Source organism: Procambarus clarkii, chromosome 20 (assembly GCF_040958095.1).
Source record: "Procambarus clarkii isolate CNS0578487 chromosome 20, FALCON_Pclarkii_2.0, whole genome shotgun sequence".
In the NCBI taxonomy this organism is placed as follows: Eukaryota; Metazoa; Arthropoda; class Malacostraca; order Decapoda; family Cambaridae; genus Procambarus; species Procambarus clarkii.
The window spans coordinates 34,622,380-34,645,838 of record NC_091169.1 but is presented as its reverse complement, the minus strand read 5'-3'; the positions used below and the strand labels follow the sequence as shown (position 1 = coordinate 34,645,838).

At 43.9% G+C, this 23,459-nt stretch overlaps 1 protein-coding gene across 1 annotated transcript in view; it reads left to right on the top strand.

Moving 5' to 3' along the window:
- The first annotated feature begins 727 nt into the window (after positions 1-727).
- LOC123755309 (protein psiQ) overlaps positions 728-23,459 on the top strand; it is a 97,110-nt gene continuing 74,378 nt past the window's right edge. Inside the window, exons 1-6 of the mRNA XM_069327849.1 lie at positions 728-1,000; positions 12,422-12,547; positions 12,790-12,915; positions 14,050-14,175; positions 15,501-15,626; positions 16,650-16,775. Coding sequence (XP_069183950.1) covers positions 982-1,000; positions 12,422-12,547; positions 12,790-12,915; positions 14,050-14,175; positions 15,501-15,626; positions 16,650-16,775 — 649 coding nt within the window. The 5' untranslated portion in view covers positions 728-981. The remainder of the gene's footprint in view (positions 1,001-12,421; positions 12,548-12,789; positions 12,916-14,049; positions 14,176-15,500; positions 15,627-16,649; positions 16,776-23,459) is intronic.

Below are 23,459 nucleotides of genomic sequence, written 5' to 3'. Positions count from 1 at the left end.
TCCACCACCACCTCCTCAACCTCCACCACCACCACCACCTCCTCAACCTCCACCACCACCACCACCTCCTCAACCTCCACCACCACCACCACCTCCTCAACCTCCACCACCACCTCCTCAACCTCCACCACCACCTCCTCAACCTCCACCACCACCACCACCTCCTCAACCTCCACCACCACCACCTCCTCCTCAACCTCCACCACCACCACCACCTCCTCAACCTCCACCACCACCACCACCACCTCCTCAACCTCCACCACCACCACCACCACCTCCTCAACCTCCACCACCACCACCACCACCTCCTCAACCTCCACCACCACCACCACCTCCTCAACCTCCACCACCACCACCACCACCTCCTCAACCTCCACCACCACCACCACCTCCTCAACCTCCACCACCACCACCACCTCCTCAACCTCCACCACCACCACCACCTCCTCAACCTCCACCACCACCACCACCTCCTCAACCTCCACCACCACCACCACCTCCTCAACCTCCACCACCACCACCACCTCCTCAACCTCCACCACCACCACCACCTCCTCAACCTCCACCACCACCACCACCTCCTCAACCTCCACCACCACCACCACCTCCTCAACCTCCACCACCACCACCACCTCCTCAACCTCCACCACCACCACCACCTCCTCAACCTCCACCTCCTCAACCACCACCACCACCTCCTCAACCTCCACCACCACCACCACCTCCTCAACCTCCACCACCACCACCTCCTCCTCAACCTCCACCACCACCACCACCTCCACAACCTCCACCACCACCACCACCTCCACAACCTCCACCACCACCTCTACCTCCACCACCACCTCAACCTCCACCACCACCTCAACCTCCACCACCTCCTCAACCTCCACCACCTCTTCAACCTCCACCACCACCTCAACCTCCACCACCTCCACCTCCACCACCTCCACCTCAACCTCCACCACCACTTCAACCTCCACTATGTCAACTACTCATATAGGTAAGACTTATTTGTTTCATTAATGCCAATGCTGAGTTTGCTTGCCCATTTGAACCATCAGTTGCCTCAGCTTATGCGACCTGTTTGTTAATCATGTAAATATTATGAGCAATCGTGTATAAGAATTGTCAATTTATGGTAATTGTTGGCATCATATTAATGTAGATAAATTTGCATATACTTGTCAACTGTAATTGTGTGTGTGTGTGTGTGTGTGTGTGTGTGTGTGTGTGTGTACTCACCTAGTTGTGCTTGCGGGGGTTGAGCTCTGGCTCTTTGGTCCCGCCTCTCAACTGTCAATCAACAGGTGTACAGGTTCCTGAGCCTATTGGGCTCTATCATATCTACACTTGAAACTGTGTATGGAGTCAGCCTCCACCACATTGCTTCCTAATGCATTCCATTTGTCTACCACTCTGACACTAAAAAAGTTCTTTCTAATATCTCTGTGGCTCATTTGGGCACTCGGTTTCCACCTGTGTCCCCTTGTGCGTGTGCCCCTTGTGTTAAGTAGCCTGTCTTTATCTACCCTATCAATTCCCTTGAGAATCTTGAATGTAGTGATCATGTCCCCCCTAACTCTTCTGTCTTCCAGCGAAGTGAGGTTCAATTCCCGTAGTCTCTCCTCATAGCTCATACCTCTCAGCTCGGGTACTAGTCTGGTGGCAAACCTTTGAACCTTTTCCAGTTTAGTCTTGTGCTTGACTAGATATGGACTCCATGCTGGAGCCGCATACTCCAGGATTGGTCTGACATATGTGGTATATAATGTTCTGAAAGATTCCTTACACAAGTTTCTAAATGCCGTTCTTATGTTAGCCAACCTGGCATATGCTGCTGATGTTATCCTCTTGATATGAGCTTCAAGGGACAGGTCTGGCGTGATATCAACCCCCAGGTCTTTCTCTCTCTCTGACTCTTGAAGTATTTCATCTCCTAAGTGATACCTTGTATCTGGTCTCCTGCTTCCTACCCCTATCTTCATTACATTACGTTTGCTTGGGTTGAACTCTAACATCCATTTGTTCAACCATTCCTGCAGCTAGTCCAGATCTTGAAGCCTCAGGCTGTCCTCCTCTGTCTTAATCCTTCTCATAATTTTGGCGTCGTCAGCAAACATTGAGAGGAATGAGTCTATACCCTCTGGGAGATCATTTACGTATATCAGAAACAGGATAGGTCCAAGCACAGAGCCCTGTGGGACTCCACTGGTGACTTCACGCCGTTCTGAGGTCTCACCCCTCACTATAACTCTCTGCTTCCTATTGCTTAGGTACTCCCTTATCCACTGGAGCGCCCTACCAGTTACTCCTGCCTGTTTCTCCAGCTTATGCATCAACCTTTTATGGGGTACTGTGTCAAAGGCTTTCCGACAGTCCAAAAAAAATGCAGTCCGCCCATCCTTCTCTTTCTTGCTTAATCTTTGTCACCTGATCATAGAATTCTATCAAGCCTGTAAGGCAAGATTTACCCTCCCTGAACCCATGTTGATGGGTTGTCACGAAGTCTCTTCTCTCCAGATGTGTTACTAGGTTTTTTTCTCACAATCTTCTCCATCACCTTGCATGGTATACAAGTCAAGGACACTGGCCTGTAGTTCAGTGCCTCTTGTCTGTTACCCTTTTTAAATATTGGTACTACATTAGCAGTCTTCCATACTTCTGGTAGGTCTCCCATATCCAGTGACCTATTATACACTATGGAGAGTGGCAAGCAAAGTGCTCCTGCACACTCTTTCAATACCCATGGTAAGATTCCATCCGGCCCAACAACTTTTCTCTCATCCAGCTCCAATAGGTGCTTCTTGACCTCATCTCTTGTAATTTCGAACCTTTCCAAGGTCACTTGGTTTGCTGCCACCTCTCCTAGCGCCGTGACTTCTCCCTGTTCTATTGTAAAGACCTCCTGGAACCTTTTGTTGAGTTCTTCACACACCTCTTTGTCATTCTTTGTGTACCTGTCCTCGCCCACCCTAAGTTTCATCACCTGTTCCTTCACTGTTGTCTTCCTCCTGATGTGACTGTGTAGTAGCTTTGGTTCGTTCTTGGCTTTATTAGCTATATCATTTTCATACCTTTTCTCAGCTGCTCTTCTCACACTAACATACTCGTTCCTGGTTTTCTGGTATCTCTCCCTACTTTCTGGTGTTCTGTTATTACGGAAGTTCCTCCATGCCCTTTTGTTCAGCTCCTTTGCTTTCATACATTCCCTATTAAACCACGGATTCTTCCTTTGCTTCTCTGTTTTTTCCTGTTGGGCTGGGACAAACCTGCTTACAGCCTCCTGACATTTTTGGGTGACATAGTCCATCATGTCTTGTACGGACTTGGTTCCGAGTTCTGTGTCCCAATGTATATCCCATAGGAATTTATTCATCTCCTCATAGTTTCCCTTTCGGTACGCCAGCCCTTTGTTTCCCAGTTCTTTTTTGGGGGTGATAATTCCTAGCTCAACCAGGTACTCAAAGCTCAATACACTATGATCACTCATTCCCAAGGGGGCTTCCTACTTAACTTCCCTTATATCCGACTCATTTAGGGTAAATATCAGATCAAGCAAGGCTGGTTCATCCCCTCCTCTCGTTCTTGTTGGTCCCTTGACGTGTTGACTTAGAAAGTTTCTTGTTGCCACATCCAGCAGCTTAGCTCTCCATGTGTCTGGGCCTCCATGTGGGTCTCTGTTCCCCCAATCTTTCCATGGTTGAAGTCTCCCATGATTAGTAGCCTGGATCCGTTCCTGCTAGCCACAGAAGCTGCTCTCTGTTATATTGATGGTGGCCAAGTTGTTTCTATCATATTCCTGTCTGGGTCTTCTGACATTCGGTGGGGGGGTTATATATGACTACTACTATAATTTTCTGTCCTCCAGTTGCTATGGTGCCTGATATGTAGTCACTGAAACCTTCACAGTTCTGAATTACCATCTCTTCGAAACTCCAACCTTCTCTTAGTAGCAAAGCTACACCACCACCTCCTCTCCCTTCTCTCTCTTTCCTCACTGTGTGTGTGTGTGTGTATTAGGCATCCTTCAGTCTAAGACTATGGAGTTGCGCCCTGACAGGGCGCAAAGCCTGGGTAGGTAGATATGGAGGAGAAGCTGTTACCCATGCAGCCGGTCCCCCCTCTCCACGTTGCGGAAATTATCCAATAGATAGGGAAATGCCAATACACATGGTTCCAGCAAAGTCACAGGAGCTTGCAGAACGAGGTCGACGTCAACAACGAACTGCCTTAGGGGCTCCAACTCCGGATTTTTCCTCGAGGTTGACTCCTGAAGCCTTTCCCATATAGAGGGGTATGGCCGCAAGGCAGCGGAGGTTTAAAATCAGGGTTTTCCTTCCCCTAGGGGGGTGGGTGTGTGTGTGTGTAATTACCCAAGTGTAGTTACAGGATGAGAGCTACGCTCGTGGTGTCTCGTCTTCCCAGCACTCTGTCATATAACGCTTTGAAACTACTGACGGTCTTGGCCTCCACCACCTTCTCACCTAATTTGTTCCAACCGTCTACCACTCTGTTTGCGAAAGTGAATTTTCTTATATTTTTTCAGCATCTGTGTTTAGCTAGTTTAAATCTATGACCTCTTGTTCTTAAAGTTCCAGGTCTCAGGAAATCTTCCCTATCGATTTTATCAATTCCTGTTACTATTTTGTATGTAGTGATCATGTCGCCTCTTTTTCTTGTCTGCTAGTTTTGGCATATTTAATGCCTCTAACCTCTCCTCGTAGCTCTTGCCCTTCAGTTCTGGGAGCCACTTAGTAGCATGTCTTTGCACCTTTTCCAGTTTGTTGATGTGCTTCTTAAGATATGGGCACCACACAACCGCTGCATATTCTAGCTTTGGCTTAACAAAAGTCGTGAACAATTTGTGTGTGTGTGTACTCACTTAGTTGTACTCACCTAGTTGTGCTTGCGGGTGTTGAGCTCGGGCTCTTTGGTCCTGCCTCTCAACCGTCAATCAACAGGTGTACAGTTTCCTGAGCCTATTGGGCTCTCATATCTACACTTGAAACTGTGTATGGAGTCAGCCTCCACCACATTACTTCCTCATGCATTCTATTTGTCAACCACTCTGACACTAAAAAAGTTTTCTAATATCTTTGTGGCTCATTTGGGCACTCGGTTTCCACCTGTGTCCCCTAGTGCGTGTGCCTCTTGTGTTAAATAGCCTGTCTTTATCAACCTTGTCGATACCCTTGAGAATCTTGAATGTGGTGATCATGTCCCCCCCTAACTGTTCTGTCTTCCAACGAAGTGAGGTTTACAACGAAGTGTAAACCTCGAAGGTTTACAACGAATGTGTGTGTGTGTGCCATCTGGATTCTACTCCTCCTGATGATTTCTCCCACCATAAACACCTTGTTGATTCAGAAGATGCCTCTGTTATTTTTAACTCCCAGTTACAGTACGCATGTCGTCACTGCTCCTTCTCAGGATGCAGCTACTCGCTTAGCCGCTTTGTCCTGCATTGGAGAGACCCCTGTTTGGGTCTCTAAAAATGCTCAGTTAAATGCCAGTGTTTTCACTGTTCTCCTCCCACACCATGTTGCAGCTGGTGTTCGGGGACCTCAAAGATTGCCATAGGATATTAAACATATCCTCGAAGCCAAAGGCCATTCTGTCCTCCAGGTGGACACGTTTACTCGACCCCCTAGTGGTCGTTGCCGTCAGCCCCTTCGAGTTGTTAAAATCACCTTTGATAGTTGGGCCCTTCCGTCCTCTTATTCTTGCTGGTACGAGATGCTCCGTTCAGGAGTACATGCCCTCTCCTAGACTTTGCAATAAGTGTTGGAAGTTCAGGCATGGTGTCCTTAAATGCACAAGTACTGTGTATCTATGCCCACATGTGGGGACGATAGTCATTCTAAGTCTGAGTGCACTTCTTCCCAGGCTCGCTGCCTCAGTTGCGGTGAGGCCCACCCTACTTTCTCATGCTCGTGTATACACTACAAACTCGAGGAAGCCATCCTCAACTTGAAGCACCGTGATCGTTTGTCTTTTCCTGAAGCGAGACACCAAGTTCTTCGTCTCACCCCTTTCGCGGGCGTATCCTACGCTCGTGTGTTGCGTTCGACCTCTCCTCGTCCTTCCCACCTTCCTCAGTATCACAACCTTTTCCAGGCCTTAAACCCAACCCCACCCACCACCACCTCCCCCTATTCCTTTGCCTCCTGTCCCAACAGGTCTCCCTCCTGGTTCTCCGTCTGGGGTTTCCCCCCTTCCTACCCAGTCCACCAGTATTTCCTATGTCTTCTTCCCCATCTCCCCCCACTCGTTCTTCCGAACCCTCTTCCCAGTCTCTTGACCCTTCGCACCACCTGTCTGTCCAGGCTGATATCCATCATCCTCCCAGCAATCTTCATGTTGTTCGCTCCCGTCCCTCTTCTCCTGCTGAGACCATTGAGTCTGTCACCCGGTACGTTGTTACTGGCACACCTGTCTCTTCGAGTCAGAAACATAAGCCTGGCTCCTCTCCTTCCTCTCCAGCGGGTAAGGAAGCTTCACTTTCTTCCTCGCCCCCTCCCTCTGACTCTGTCACTACGTCCCCTCCCATTTCAGTGGTCGGACCCCCTGTCCCAGATATGGAGGTTTCTTTCGCCCCTGATTCCCTCTTGGTTGCTGCCCTTGCTGAGGTGCATTCCCTGATTTCTGCCCCCCCTTCCCCCTTCTCCAGCTGTCCTTGCCTGCCCCTCTCAGTTGTCTCCTCCTCCTCCGGACCCCGTCAGTCCGCCTCTTGTCTGCTCCGCTTCCTTCCATCCTTACTCAGTTTACCCATGCCTCGTCCTGGTCACTTTTGCCTCGTCCTGGTCACTTTCGTGGTTATTCCTTTCTTTCTACCCCCCCCCCCCTCCAGCTCTTTCTACCCTGATTTTGCTGACCCTGCTCCTGATCCTGAGATTCTTTAATAAACTGTGTTCTTCTTTACCTTTGTTTCTTTCTTGTTTTCTGTTACTGTTCTTTCTCTTTGATAATGTCTATTCTTCTGTGGAATATTTGTGGATTTTATGCCAACTTCCATGAACTCCAACTTCTAATTACACAGTTTTCACCACTTTGTGTTTGTCTCCAGGAGCCAATGCTTGGTGCTCGTCCTGGTCACTTTCGTGGTTATTCCTATCTTTCTCCCCCCCCCCCCTTCCCCAGCTCTTGCTGGGGCCCATAACTCTAATGCTCTCTTAATTCGTTCTGATATTCCCTTCGTCCCCCTACTTCTTCCATCACCTATCCATTGTTCTGTTGCCCATGTTTTTGTGGGTAAATGGTATACAGTCTGTTCCATTTATCTTCCCCAAATGTCCCGCTTTCCCTTTCTGATCTTAAGCACCTCCTGGACTCCTTGCCAGAGCTGGTGCTCCTTTTGGGTGATTTCAACTGTCGACATACCCTCTGGGGTGATGTTCTGACAAACACCTGAGGCCATCTCCTCGAACCATTCGTCCTCGCTTCTTCTCTATCTCTTTTGAATAATGGTGAGTCCACTCATGTGAACTCTCAAACTCGTACCCTTTCCTGTCTTGATCTCTCTCTCTGCTCGTTGTCCCTTTACTTAGATTTCACGTGGCAGGTTCTTGATGACCTCCATAAGTGATCATTTCCCCATCCTCGTTTCCATTTTCTCCTTCCACCCTCCCCTCTCCTTCCCTAGGTGGCAGTTTGCCAAGGCTGACTGGAGCCTATTCACCCTCCATGCTACTCTCTCTGACCTCTCCTCTCTGTCTCTTCCTCGCACCCTCCTTTTTTTTTTATGACACTGTCTTCGACGCTGCCCTCCACTCTATTCCTTGCTCTTCTTCTTGGGGCACACGGAAGTGCGTTCCCTGTTGGAATGTGGACTGTGCTCGGGCTGTCCACTGTAAGCGTGCACCCTGGAAGAAACACCGCCGCCGGCAGACGGCTGTTTCTTTTATTTTGTTTTGGAAGGCAAGTGCGGTGGTCCGTGGGACCATCCGTACAACTAAACGTGAGAGTTTGAAATCTTATGTTTCCACCATTACGTCCGATACTCCTCTGTCGCAGATCTGGAAAAAGATCAGCAAGATTGCGGGCAAGTTCATTCCAGATGTCTCGCCGGTTCTCCACCTCCATGATACTCTTGTGGCGAACCCAGTGATGGTCGCGACTGAACTGGGTTCCCACCTTTCTTCTGTTAGCTCTGGTTCTCATCTTCCTCAATCCTTCCTTCTTCGTAAGCCTGTTCTTGAATCTTATCCTTTAGATTTCCACACTCATCTCTGCCTTCCCTATAACGATCCTTTCTCTTTCTGAACTTCAGTCTGCCCTGGCCCCTCTGCGGATCTACAGCAGCGGGCTCGGATGATGTTCATTATGAGATGCTTCGCCATCTCCCTCCATGCATGTCTCAGTATTTACTGAGTCTGTATAACCAGGTCTGGGAGTCGTCCGTCCCTGAGGACTGGCTTGATGCCATTGTACTCCCTATTCGGAAACCAGGGTCTCTCGGTATGTCCCCTAAGGACTTTTGCCTTATTGCTCTCACGAGTTGTCTGCAAGCTCTTTGAGCGTATGGTAAATGTCCGCCGGATGTGGTTCTTGGAACACCATCACCACCTCTCTCCTCAATTTGGTTTTCGCAAGTGCCGCAGCACGACTGATGTCCTGGTGAACTTGGAGGTCTATATTCGTACTGCTTTTGCTGCGAAGACCTCCGTTGTTGCTGTCCTTTTTGACCTGGAAAAGGCTTATGACACGACTTGGAGATACCATATTCTGTCCCAACTTCGTTCTTTTGGCCTTCGTGGTAATCTCTCTCTCTCTTCCTTCAAAGCTTTCTCTCTCGTCGTACTTTTCGAGTCAGACTTGGTACCATACTCTCTACCTCTTTTCAGCAGTATGAAGGTGTACCCCAAGGTAGTGTTCTGAGTACTACTCTCTTTCTGGTTGCCCTCAGTGGTCTTCTTTCTTCCCTTCCTTCTGGCATCTTCTCCGCTCTTTATGTTGACGATCTTACTCTTTGCTGTTGAGGTGATGATTCACCTCTCCTTCAACGGCAGCTTCAACTTGCGATTGATGATACCTGGTTGATGGGGTTCTGGGAGTTCTTCTACTCCCCAAGCCCGGCCCGAGGCCAGACTTGACTTGTGAGAGTTTGGTCCACCAGGCTGTTGCTTTGAACGGCCCGCAGGCCCACATACCCACCACAGCCCGGTTGGTCCGGCACTCCTTGAAGGAAACAATCTAGTTTCCTCTTGAAGATGTCCACGGTTGTTGCTATTATATTTCTGATGCTCGCTGATAGGACGTTGAACAACTGTGGACCTCTGATGTTCATACAGTGTTCTCTGATTGTGCCCATAACACCTCTGCTCTTCACTGGTTCTATTCTGCATTTTCTTCCATGTCGTTCACTCCAGTACGTTGTTATTTTACTGTGCAGATTTGGCACCTGTCCCTCCATTATTTTCCATGTGTATATTATTTGGTATCTCTCTCGTCTCCTTTCTATTGAGTACATTTGGAGAGCTTTGAGACAATCCCAATAATTTAGGTGCTTTATCTCGTCTATGCGTGCCGTATATGTTCTCTGTATTCCCTCAATTTCAGCAATCTCTCCAAATGCAAATAGAGGAGCGTGTGCCTATCCGCTCCCCAAGAAGTATGGGACAAAGCCTTAAGTAGTTTAAGGGCCTTAGAGCATTCAACACGGAGGTACGAGATATGGGGCGACCAAGACAAATGAGTGTCAAAGAATAACCCCAAAAGCTTCGCAGAATCTTTGTATTCAAGGGGACGACCATAAAGTGACAGAGGGATGAAGAACCGTGATGATGAACCGATATGATGCTGTGTCATATTGGGCTACCAATCATGGCTTCAAGTTCTCTACTACTAAGACTTGTGCCATGACTTTTACTCGGAAGCGGGTCGTTCTTCGTCCCTCTGTCACTTTATGGTCGTCCCCTTGAATACAAAGATTCCGCGAAGCTTTTCGGGTTATTCTTTGACACTCGTTTGTCTTGGTCGCCCCATATCTCGTACCTCCATGTTGAATGCTCTAAGGCCCTTAAACTACTTAAGGTTTTGTCCCATACTTCTTGGGGAGCAGATAGGCGCACACTCCTCTATTTGCATTCCTCCCTCGTCCTGTCTAAACTCGACTATGGTTGCCCTGCATACTCTCCTGCTTCTCCTTCTACTCTTCGCCGTCTTGATCCTTTGCACCATGCTGGGTTGCGCCTGAGCTCTGGTGCTTTTCGTTCAACTCCTGCCCTCAGCTTGTACTCTGACACTGGCTTCCTGTCTCTCCAGGACTGCCGTGATCGCTACAGTCTTCGTTATCTTTCGCAATCCTTCTAGCATCCTCACTCTCGCCTCTATCATGCTTTGACTTTTACCCCTCCTGTAATTCCTGTTCCTCTTCACCACCTCCCTCTTTCTGTCCGTTTGATTCGCTTACAAGATTCTCTTTCAGTTCATATTACCAATGTTTCTCCTCGTATTGTTCCATCCCTGCCCCCATGGAGGGGTCCCCCTTCCCAAATTTTATACTTCTCTGACCCGCATTACTAAAGCTTTTACCCCTCCTATGGTTCTGAAATGCCTCTTCCTTGAGCACTTTTCTTACTCCCACTCCGTTCCCATCTTCACCGATGGGTCTAAGTCTGCTGCCGGTGTGGGCTACTGTTGTTTTTTCTGACCACACTTATGTGTCACCTTCCTCTGGAGGCTAGCATCTTCACCGCAGAACTTTGTTATTCTCTATGCTCTTTGTCTCCTGCTTTCCCGGTGTTAATCCTCCTTTGTGGTGGTAGTTGACTCTCGTAGTGCCCTCATGGCTTTAGGGTCCTTTAATCCGGTCCACCTGGTGGTCATCAAGATTCAACATTGGCTGTTTCTTATCTCCAGTAAATTTAAGTCGGTTGAGTTTTGCTGGGTTCCCAGCCATGTTGGTCTCTCTTTAAATGAGCGTGCGGATGCTGCCGCTAAGGAAGCTATTCGCACTTGTCCCATCTCCCGTAAAGGTATTCATTATTCCGACTTTTACCCAGTTATTCATGCCTCCGTCCTTGCCCGCTGGCAGAGTTGTTGGTCTTCTGTTATTGGTAACAAACTACATACTCTTAAGTCGTGTGTCCCAGTGGCCTTCCTTCCTACCACTGTAACCGGAGGTGAGAAACGACTCTGGCTAGGTTACGTATTGGCCATACCCGTTTAACTCACGGTCACTTAATGGAGCGCCGCCCTGCTCCTTATTGTCCAAATTGCATTGTCCCTCTTACGGTCGTGCATATCCTTGTTGAATGTCCTGACTTCCAGGACGAGTGTGTCTTGTTTTCCGACCGTCTCCTGCGGTCGTTTGTCCCTCGATAGAATTCTTGGCGACTCGGATACTTTTGATATCGTTCGCCTTATACGTTTCTGTTCTCGTATTGGCATCCTTGGTGATATTTAGCGCCCTCTGATTATCCCACACATTTGATGGTCCTACATAGCCTACAAAAGGTTTGGTGCCTTCTTTTGATAAGTACTTACTTACTTTTTCAGGCCAGGTGTATGGACTACAGCACAATATATATTGTCTAAATAGCTGAACAATGGTTCATTGAGCATTTACGTAACCACTTATGAAACCTGTATTCCGTCTTAATGAGGTTGTCTTTAACAGTAATATCCTTGGGTTGTAAAGTTTCCGAGCTTGTAAACTGCTTAATAAATGTAAACAAAGCCGCCATGATTGTTGAAAGATGTAAGCTTTTCATCAGTAGCTGACAAATCCTGGTCCAGAGTTCCATGATTATCCAGATGGCACAGTGCTCAATGGGCTGGAAGTGTGTGCGCTCTCTGTGAATCTAACATCAAACTTAAATAGGACAAAACCTAATGCCTCTGTTCACTTAGCAAGTACTGTAATTATCAAAAGAAGGCGCCAGGCCAGGAAGACTATGTAGTACTGTTCACCTAACAGTTAAATAAGTATCTGGGAGTTAGGCAACTGTAGCGGCTTGTATCACGTAGGTCACAAAGCCTAATTATATGCTTCCTGTCCAAGGTAATGGGAATTATAACTGGAGATGTTTAGAATTTACAATTCACACAATTAAATATATGCATGTTTAAAGAAATTCACATTATTGGATATTTTCAACCTACGTTTAATAATTAGCAAAATTACATTTTAATTGCACTTTTCAATCTAGTTTACGAATTCATGTATATTCCCATAGCAACTTTCTGGCTTGTTATCTTCAAGTTAGTTTAGTACATATAATATGCACCCCATACCCATCCTGTGGGCGGTAGTTGAAAAGGTTAGAGGCACATAATGAGCTCAGGAACTGAATCCCAAAATTCATTTGGGTAAGCAAGCTACAGTCTAGTAAGCTTAAGATTAAGCCACCCAAGAGGTGGCATGGGCATGAATAGCCTTAAGAGTTAGTTACACAATTTAACGTATATATATCAACAGCATGCAAGCCGTGGCGTATATGCAGCAGCAAGAACGGATCTTGCAAATCATCACAGTGCACAGCTGATCAATTGGAAATTTTGCATGGCTGTTCCGGCGACGGGTGTTGGTGCTGCGTCCCTAAAGGTCAGTGGTTGTGTTCTGGAATAGGATTGAAGATGAAATAATTAAATCTACACTAAACCTTTCTTGATAATTTGCCTTTTCAAAAGTAAGAAAATCAGCCATCAATCAATGGGGAGAAAGAGAGGGGACAATTATTCATTTGTTACTAGTTTTATACAATCATGAATGGATTATTAAATGTATTAACTTTCAAATGCATTTCTGTTCCCTTCCCCACTAACAATGGCCCCATCTCAATGCAGTCTGCAGCCTACAAAGTAAATGCAGCATTAAGAACGGCGTCTGCAAGACATCACAGTGTTCAGACAATGAGCTGGAGATCTCACAAGGATGTACAGGCATCGGGTGTTGGTGCTGTGCACCTAAAGGTCAGTACACACTTTATTTATGCAAATTATAATTAGTTTTAAATACCAAAAAAAGTCAGCCATATAACTTTCTCGACATTTCTAAAATCTTTCAAAAAATGTGAAGTATTATAATCTGATGTTGGCTTGAAGTTAAAAGACTTTACTAGTACATACTGTTACTGTGAAAGATGCTTTAAATGTAATCATTTTTATTTGTATTTTATATTACACACAAGCCCACACTCGCGTGCGGGCATACATACGTACGTACATGAGCCAGTAAACGTAGTGTAGTGTAAGTCAGGTTTGGAATATTTTAAAATTATGGAAGAAGGGTGGTGCATGAGTTGGAGAAACAGGTAAGGTACTCCAGTTGATGAGAGTTCCTTAATACCATAAACTGCAAGTTACTGCAGAGGGGGAGACCTCAGATTGACGAGATATCACCAGCAGAGTCCCACAGGTTTGTTCTTGGACCTATCCTGTTTCTCATCGATCTTCCAGAAGGTATAAACTTGTTCTTCTCAATGTTTGCGAATGATGAGGGAATTAGGAAAAGGATTAGGACAAAGGAAGACAGCATTAGACTAGAAGACGACGGTTCGGTAAAGCTTGTTTTCTATTTAAAACCGTATATATCGTTTGATTAGGATGTATTAGGTTGGGCTTGGCTTGGTTATGCTAGGCTCTGTTAAATTGGTTTGGGTTAGGTTGTGCATGATTAGGTAGGTTGTAAAATCCGTTGATGACCCGTCTTGATTGATGATTGATAAAGATTAAGTCACCTAAGAGGTGGCACGGGCATGAATAGCCCGTAAGCGACCCGTCTTAGTACGGTGTGGCTTATATCCACACTCAGATGAGATTCCCAAGCTTCTGGCAACTCATTATCACATCACATTATACTTCATTATTATAGTATATTGTATTATTTATTTAGTAACTTCCCGCATGCCTTCCAAAATATTACTTTATGCTGATAGATAGTAACGTACGTACACAGCTTTAGTTCAATCCCTGACTACAGATATGAGTATAATAAAAACTATTGAATTATAACCTAATATACTCATAAATTACGGGCTAGTTTTCTAATTTGAATTATTAACTTGGAACTATTGTCCAACGCTAACAAACTCAATATCATTGCAGTTTGCACACCAATAGCTACGTGTATTAGCAAGAACGGCTTCTGCAGGACATCACAGTGTTTAGCTGATGAAGTGTTGATCCCACAAGGCTGTGCAGGGGACGGGTGTTGGTGCTGCGCCCCTAAAGGTCACTAGCACTAATTACGTTTTTAAATTATGTGTATTTTCCTTGGCTAAATTGTATAAAAATGTGTCTTTGACGTTTCCTGATCACCCTTTCCTTTGACTTTTAAATGTGCAGATCTTGTGCACGGTCGCAAAGTGTCAAGAATGCATCGGTGAAAATGTTTAATTGAGGGATGTTAAATGCTTTAAAATAATCTGATCATTCGGTTTTGCATTGAGGGATTTTATGACTATTAAATATGAGCATTATCATTTGCATTTAATCTGACCCAAAATACACTACAATAATATATTGATTTTCTTGTCCTGAACCTTCCACTAAGCTTAACAACCTCTCTTATACATTACATACTTCCAGGATGCATGGATAACATCCCTGGATGTTGTAACATCCAAGGAAGTTATAACATTAAAAAAAAATGGCCCCGGTATAAGGTCCCATCAATGGAGCTAGATTTAAGCCTAACTTGTATGAATACACTCTGGCTTCCTGTCCCTCGACACAGTGAATTATTATTAATTATAATGTGTAAGGCACTTGAAAATAATTTGGCAAATATGAGGTTATAAAAGAATAACAACGTTTCGGTCAGTCCTGGACCATTATGACTTGATAATCATCCAGGACTGAGTGAAACAATATTATTTTATTTTTTGATGTGTGGTTTTGGCATGTGTTGAAAAGTTATACCTCCGCCAGTTACCGCCCTGCTCCTGTGCCAGGTAAGTCCACTACGGGCTCACTATAGCCAGTGCTACTTGCAACTTTTTGTTCAGAGTAGCTGAATTTTAAACACCCCCCTCCGGCAGCCAGAGGTGTTTGGGGATAAAGTGGCAACGTTATGGTAACGCTTAAGATTGAACACCTTTCCTTATCTCTCCCAAGTGCTATTTAGTCTGTAGCAACTATATCGTAAACGTACATTACAAGTCGTCCTGGCTTATCGCTTTCTCAACATACTTGCCTTCCCTTTTCAGTCACACTGAGTGGGCATTCTTCAGAATAGTCATATCTCTGATGATGATAACCTTTTAGATTTTTTTGGCGTCTCTTTATTAGTTTTCTTTTCTTGTCTTTTGCCATGGCGTTGATCCTCGGGGTTGTGAAAAGTTACTCAACTCGTTCAAAATGTTGTCAATGTTTTAAATTTGAATGGTCAAGGTTGTGGAAATTGCGAAATTGAGAACATGTTCTGACATCGTCATTCACTCCTTTGCCTTAGAAACACAACGGGATGGTGTGAATGATATATTTAGAAGCATTCAAATACAATTTCTGAACTTGCAGCTGTACCTCATCCCTAACAAAGTCTTATGTCATTACAGTCTGCCTTCTACAGCGTATATGTAGCGATAAGAATGGTGTCTGCAGGACCTCGCAGTGTTCAGCTAACGAACTGGAGATCACAAAAGGCTGTATAGGCAACGGGTGTCGGTGCTGCGCTCCCAAAGGTCAGTATAGCAATCCTTACATATTGTTAGTTAACAAAAATATTAATATGCAAGTTAATACATAGTCCGCTAATGATGGTTCTCTTTAAATGTTGTTGATTTATGGGTCATGATGGCACTGGTGCTGGACATCATAACATATCCACGTCCGGGAAAACTCAAAGCTCTGCGGCTTCGTCACCAGTCGGCGGAAAACAACTCTTCCTTGCGACTGTAAACACATGATGCGGCAGGTGCTTGGCAAAACCCCTAGCCTTCCCCAGGGAGGTGAGCGCCGGAAGCAGTTCAGCTCGAAGGACTATCTGAAAGACACCCAGTGACTTTATAACAAAATAAAATTCAGGCATTCTTTGAACTCTGAATCGTGAAAAGAAATGTAGTGTAACTGCAGAAGCAGAAATCATGAATGTCTACCCTAACACAAGCCTGACTGGAAAAATGTAACAATAGCTTCCACTGACTTCCAGTGCAGTAATGAGCCAAACTCGGCCAAGCTAGCGCCTGGAATTCCCCCCTCTGCCCAAAGATCGAACTGGAAACCATATACATTTGTAAACTTGTTACTCCTGGTGATATGCATGATATGGCCGCAGCAATTCTGGCTGATAAAGAGGAACGCCTAACGACAGTATCGTCCCAACAGGCAAAAACGACAGTACGGTATCTGGCAACCCCAAGCAGAGACAGTCAAACTTCCGCTCAGACATTTAGGTTGAACCGGAAATTCTTTCTCTGCAATTTATTTGTCAAAAGTTCTAAGCTCTCACATCTCGTGAATGATGGCTAGGTTACAAGTGTTGGCAAAACACTTGTAACCACAAAATGTGTTTTAAACTAATCCAGTCACATAAACTGTGGTTTTTGCATATACTGTACAGGTGTACTATCTCATATAAGGAGAATATTGAACCCAAAAATAATCTCATTAATAAATACTTACTTCTAAATTTTATTACCCAATATGTGTCATAACCTTGCAGCTTTAGCTCAGACCTCAGCAACTCTCCATTCATCTCATTACAGTCTGCCGACCACAAAATAAATGCAGCATTAGCAACGGTGCGTGCGGAACATCAATGTGCTCAGTTGATCAGCTGGACATCCCTGATGGTTGTATAGGTGACGGGTGTAAGTGCTGCGCCCCTAAAGGTTAGTAGAACTAATTATGATTTGCCAAACACACACATTTTGGTCAGTCCTGGACCCTTATCACAACTTGGAATGGGTCCAGGATGGACCGAATGGTAATGGTAATTAACAGAGTGCACTGAAGTCAATACGACTATATAATACTTTGAGAGGATGTAAGGACACGGAGCTGGGTTAGGAGGACGGCGTGAAGGAACAGTGCCCAACCACTTGGGCCATTGGTTATCGAACGCCAACCTGCAAGGCCATTGTTGTACCCACTACTCCAAGTAGATGTACATTTGTGAATTTTATAAACTCCTTTAATTACACACAGCGTTTTAAGTTTAACCTTAGATAATGAGTAAATTGGTTTTGTATTTTTGGGGGTCGTACTTAATACTGTACTGCAGATAAGTCGCAATAATGTGGCTGAAATTTTTTTTAATCAAACCATACGCTGCAAAATTAAGAGACGACGATGTTTCAGTCTGTCCTGGACTATTGTCAAGTCGATTAACTATAATAGTCACAATCGACTTTATAATGGTCCAGGATGGACAGAAACGTCGCTGTCTCTTCAATTTCTATCTTTTTTTTTCTTCTTTTCTACCACAGACGTGGCCACACATTTACAATGCTAACCAGCATATATACATTTTCTTTTGTCGTCCATGGACAGGGTTAGAGATGTGTTAAACATATAGTTCAGGGGTTTATTGAACAATCAACCACAGAAGGTGATTCGGTGCTTTTAAAATGCTAAGCTAACCTACGTACATAAATACATAGATACACAGATTTACGTATGTCCTACATAAAGTGTTCGATGTGTCTTTTACATTGTGTCATTAATGTGCATTTACAAAGGTGAAATGTAATTCTGATCAACTTCCATATATACTTTACACACACACACACACACACACACACACACACACACACCAACAAAATCAATAGAGAGAGGGGGAGTGAAGAATAAGGAGAGGGGGAACAAGTTCCTGAAGATTGCATACACCAACATAGATGGAGTGAGATCGAAGATACTGGAGTTAAGTGATGTAATACAGCTGCAGATTCCAGACATTGTTGCACTCACGGAGACAAAACTTGAAGATGTAATTTTAAATGAGGTCATATTCCCAAGGGGCTACTCAATTTGGAGACGGGACAGAAAAATTAGGAAAGGCGGTGGCGTTGCTGTGCTGGTAAAAGAACACCTAAAGGTGAAGGAAATAATGACTGCCAATCCACAAGAAGTTGACATAATAGCACTAGAGATCTGCTATGAGGATGATAAACTAATGATGATAAATGCATATAGTCCACCGCCAAGCAGCACATGGTCAAAGGAGGAGCTAGATAGTAAACGTGAAGGTCTTATAACAATAATGAGAGAGATTATAGCGAGAGCGGATAACGATAGATCACGACTGTTGATAGTCGGTGACTTCAACTTGAAATCCATAGACTGGGAAGCATATGAAGCTAAAACAGAAGATTTTTGGACCTGTAAATTTGTAGACCTCATCCTGGAAACATTCTTGTATCAACATGTTAAACAAGCTACGAGGATGAGGGAAGGGGACGTTCCCTCCATGCTAGATTTGATATTTACCAGGAAGGAGGAAGAGATATTTGACATTCAGTACCTTCCTCCCTTGGGTAAAAGTGACCATGTCTTTTTGGGAATAAAGTATGCAATGCGTTATAAGCTGGAAGAAAATAAGGAGGTTGAAGCAGTTGAAAAACCAGACTTCAGGAGAGGACATTATGGTGACCTTAGAAATTTTTTTAGTGAGTATAATTGGACAGACTTGATGCTAGGCAAGGAAGTGAATGAGATGTATGGCAAGTTTTGTGAAATATATGATAAAGGCACAAAAAAATTTATACCAAAACAGAGATGCAGGACCAGAAAACAGGATTGGTTCGACAGAAATTGTGAGAGGGCAAGAGACCAAAAGACACAAAAATGGAATCAGTATAGGAAGAGGCCAAACCCCCAAACATACCAGCGATACAAAGATGCGAGAAACAATTATACAGCAGTAAGGAGAGAGGCAGAAAGAAATTTTGAAAAAGGGATAGCAGATAAATGTAAAACAGAACCGGGCCTATTCTACAAATTCATAAACAACAAATTGCAGGTAAAGGATAATATCCAGAGGTTGGAAATGGGAAACAGATTCACGGAAAATGAAAAGGAAATGTGTGAAACATTAAATGAAAAGTTCCAAAGTGTGTTTGTACAAAATGAAATCTTCAGAGAACCAGACACAATAAGAATTCCAGAGAACAACATAGAGCGGATAGAGGTGTCTAGAGATGAAGTGGAAAATATGCTAAAGGAGCTCGGGAGGAACAAAGCAGCTGGCCCAGATGGCGTTTCACCATGGGTTCTGAGAGAATGTGCATCTGAGCTCAGCATTCCACTTCACCTGATCTTTCAGGCATCCCTGTGTACAGGAATCGTAGCAGACGTGTGGAAACAGGCTAACATAGTTCCAATCTACAAAAGTGGCAGCAGGGAAGACCCCCTCAATTATAGACCTGTATCATTGACAAGTGTAATAGTGAAAGTATTGGAAAAGCTAATCAAAACTAAATGGGTAGAACACCTGGAGAGAAATGATATAATATCAGACAGACAGTATGGTTTTCGATCAGGAAGATCCTGTGTATCGAATTTACTCAGTTTCTATGATCGGGCCACAGAGATATTACAGGAAAGAGATGGCTGGGTTGACTGCATCTATCTGGACCTAAAAAAGGCTTTCGACAGAGTTCCACATAAGAGGTTGTTCTGGAAACTGGAAAATATTGGAGGGGTGACAGGTAAGCTTCTATCATGGATGAAAAATTTTCTGACTGATAGAAAAATGAGGGCAGTAATCAGAGGCAATGTATCAGAATGGAGAAATGTCACAAGTGGAGTACCACAGGGTTCAGTTCTTGCACCAGTGATGTTTATTGTGTACATAAATGATCTACCAGTTGGTATACAGAATTATATGAACATGTTTGCTGATGATGCTAAGATAATAGGAAGGATAAGAAATTTAGATGATTGTCATGCCCTTCAAGAAGACCTGGACAAAATAAGTATATGGAGCACCACTTGGCAAATGGAATTTAATGTTAATAAATGTCATGTTATGGAATGTGGAATAGGAGAACATAGACCCCACACAACCTATATATTATGTGAGAAATCTTTAAAGAATTCTGATAAAGAAAGAGATCTAGGAGTGGTTCTAGATAGAAAACTATCACCTGAGGACCACATTAAGAATATTGTGCAAGGAGCCTATGCAATGCTTTCTAACTTCAGAATTGCATTTAAATACATGGATGGCGATATACTAAAGAAGTTGTTCATGACTTTTGTTAGGCCAAAGCTAGAATATGCAGCTGTTGTGTGGTGCCCATATCTTAAGAAGCACATCAACAAACTGGAAAAGGTGCAAAGACATGCTACTAAGTGGCTCCCAGAACTGAAGGGCAAGAGCTACGAGGAGAGGTTAGAAGCATTAAATATGCCAAAACTAGAAGACAGAAGAAAAAGAGGTGATATGATCACTACGTACAAAATAGTAACAGGAATTGATAAAATCGACAGGGAAGACTTCCTGAGACCTGGAACTTCAAGAACAAGAGGCCATAGATTTAAACTAGCTAAACACAGATGCCGAAGAAATATAAGAAAATTCACCTTCGCAAATAGAGTGGTAGACGGTTGGAACAAGTTAAGTGAGAAGGTGGTGGAGGCCAAGACCGTCAGTAGTTTCAAAGCGTTATATGACAGAGTGCTGGGAAGACGGGACACCACGAGCGTAGCTCTCATCCTGTAACTACACTTAGGTAATTACACTTAGGTAATTACACACACACACACACACACACACACACACACACACACACACACACACACACACACACACACACACACACACACACACACACACACACACACACACACACACACACACAGATAGAACAGATGCAGATAGAACTAAGTCCATAATCATTTTTGGATGTTTAGAGAAGGAAATTTCATCTAGGGTGGACCGAGCGGCAGAAGAGATGAAAATCATAGAGAAAATAGTAGGTTTAGGAGAAGGCTCAAAGGAAAATGTCAGTGATTTTAGAAGAATAGGAAAATATGAGAACGAAAAGAACCGCCCCTTAAGGGTGACCTTTAATGGAGTGAAAAACATGATGGAAGTGCTAAGAAATGCCAGGAAACTGCAGAGTGATGAGGTTGGCAAATCTTGGTCAATAAGACAAGACCTCTCCAAGGAAGACAGAGAAAAGCTGAAAATGAACCTAATTGAGGCAAAACGGCTAAATGGGGATAGAAATGAAGAAGACAGAAATTCTTTTTTTTACAAAGTGACAGGGACTGGAAAGCTTGTGAAATGGTACATAAAAACAAAGCAACAAGATCAGTAGTGGAAGGGGGAGTAAAGAGCAAAGGAAAAGGGAACATGTTCCTGAAAATTGTATATACCAACATAGATGGAGTGAGGTCAAAAACTTTGGAGTTGCAAGATATAATCCAGCTTAGGGTCCCAGATATTGTTGCATTATCAGAGACGAAACTTGAAGGAAATATAATAAATGAAGTCATATTCCCAAGAGGCTACTCAGTTTGGAGACGTGACAGGAAAACTAGGAAGGGAGGAGGAGTGGCTGTACTGGTGAAAAAACACCTGAAGGTAAAAGAGTTAATATTTGAAAACCCTCGAGATATTGACATAATGGCATTGCAGGTCTGGAATCAGGATGATAACCTGATAATTGTAAATGCCTACAGCCCACCAGCAAGCAACACGTGGACAAAGGAAGAACTGGATGACAAACGAGAGGGCCTCATAATGGTCATGAGAGATATTATTGTACAAGCAGATAAAGATAAATCACGACTGTTGATACTGGGGGACTTCAACTTTAGAGCAATAGACTGGGAGGCCTATGAAGCAAGAACGGAGGACTTTTGGACATGCAGATTTGTGAACCTCATTCTGGAGACATTCTTGTATCAACACATAAAGCAAGCCACAAGAATGAGGGAAGGAGATATACCGTCAGTACTGGATCTAGTATTCACCAGGAAAGAAGAAGAGATTTTTGACATCCAGTACCTTCCTCCCTTGGGAAAGAGTGATCACGTCCTGTTAGACATTAAATATGCTTTAAGATATCATCTAGAAGAAAATGGGGACATTGAAACAGTTGATAAACTCGATTTAACCACTGCACTGCGCAAAGCGCCTTTAGGCGCTCAGAGAGTTGTGCTCTTTGTTTTTTAATTTGGCTATATTTTAATGTTTTTTAATGTTTTCATTACTATTTGTGTTTTGAAATGGAAATAGTTGACTTTGGAAACATTTTGACATTAAATTTACCTGAACATTTGTAAAAATAACAAAAATATGTCCTTGACAATTGCACCAAGACGTTTTTGCCGAAAATAGGTGAGCAGTGCAAGGGTTAAAGAGAGGCAACTATGGGGAACTTCGAAATTTTTTTAATGAGTGTAATTGGACAGAATTGTTGCTAGGCAGGGAAGTAAATGAAATGTATGCCAAATTTTTAAAACTATACGAGGAAGGCACACAAACATTCATACCAAAACAGAGATGCAAGACCAGAAAACAGGATTGGTTCGACAGAAATTGTGAGAGGGCAAGAGACCAAAAGACACAAAAATGGAATCAGTATAGGAAGAGGCCAAACCCCCAAACATACCAGCGATACAAAGATGCGAGAAACAATTATACAGCAGTAAGGAGAGAGGCAGAAAGAAATTTTGAAAAAGGGATAGCAGATAAATGTAAAACAGAACCGGGCCTATTCTACAAATTCATAAACAACAAATTGCAGGTAAAGGATAATATCCAGAGGTTGAAAATGGGAAACAGATTCACGGAAAATGAAAGGGAAATGTGTGAAACATTAAATGAAAAGTTCCAAAGTGTGTTTGTACAAAATGAAATCTTCAGAGAACCAGACACAATAAGAATTCCAGAGAACAACATAGAGCGGATAGAGGTGTCTAGAGATGAAGTGGAAAATATGCTAAAGGAGCTCGGGAGGAACAAAGCAGCTGGCCCAGATGGCGTTTCACCATGGGTTCTGAGAGAATGTGCATCTGAGCTCAGCATTCCACTTCACCTGATCTTTCAGGCATCCCTGTGTACAGGAATCGTAGCAGACGTGTGGAAACAGGCTAACATAGTTCCAATCTACAAAAGTGGCAGCAGGGAAGACCCCCTCAATTATAGACCTGTATCATTGACAAGTGTAATAGTGAAAGTATTGGAAAAGCTAATCAAAACTAAATGGGTAGAACACCTGGAGAGAAATGATATAATATCAGACAGACAGTATGGTTTTCGATCAGGAAGATCCTGTGTATCGAATTTACTCAGTTTCTATGATCGGGCCACAGAGATATTACAGGAAAGAGATGGCTGGGTTGACTGCATCTATCTGGACCTAAAAAAGGCTTTCGACAGAGTTCCACATAAGAGGTTGTTCTGGAAACTGGAAAATATTGGAGGGGTGACAGGTAAGCTTCTATCATGGATGAAAAATTTTCTGACTGATAGAAAAATGAGGGCAGTAATCAGAGGCAATGTATCGGAATGGAGAAATGTCACAAGTGGAGTACCACAGGGTTCAGTTCTTGCACCAGTG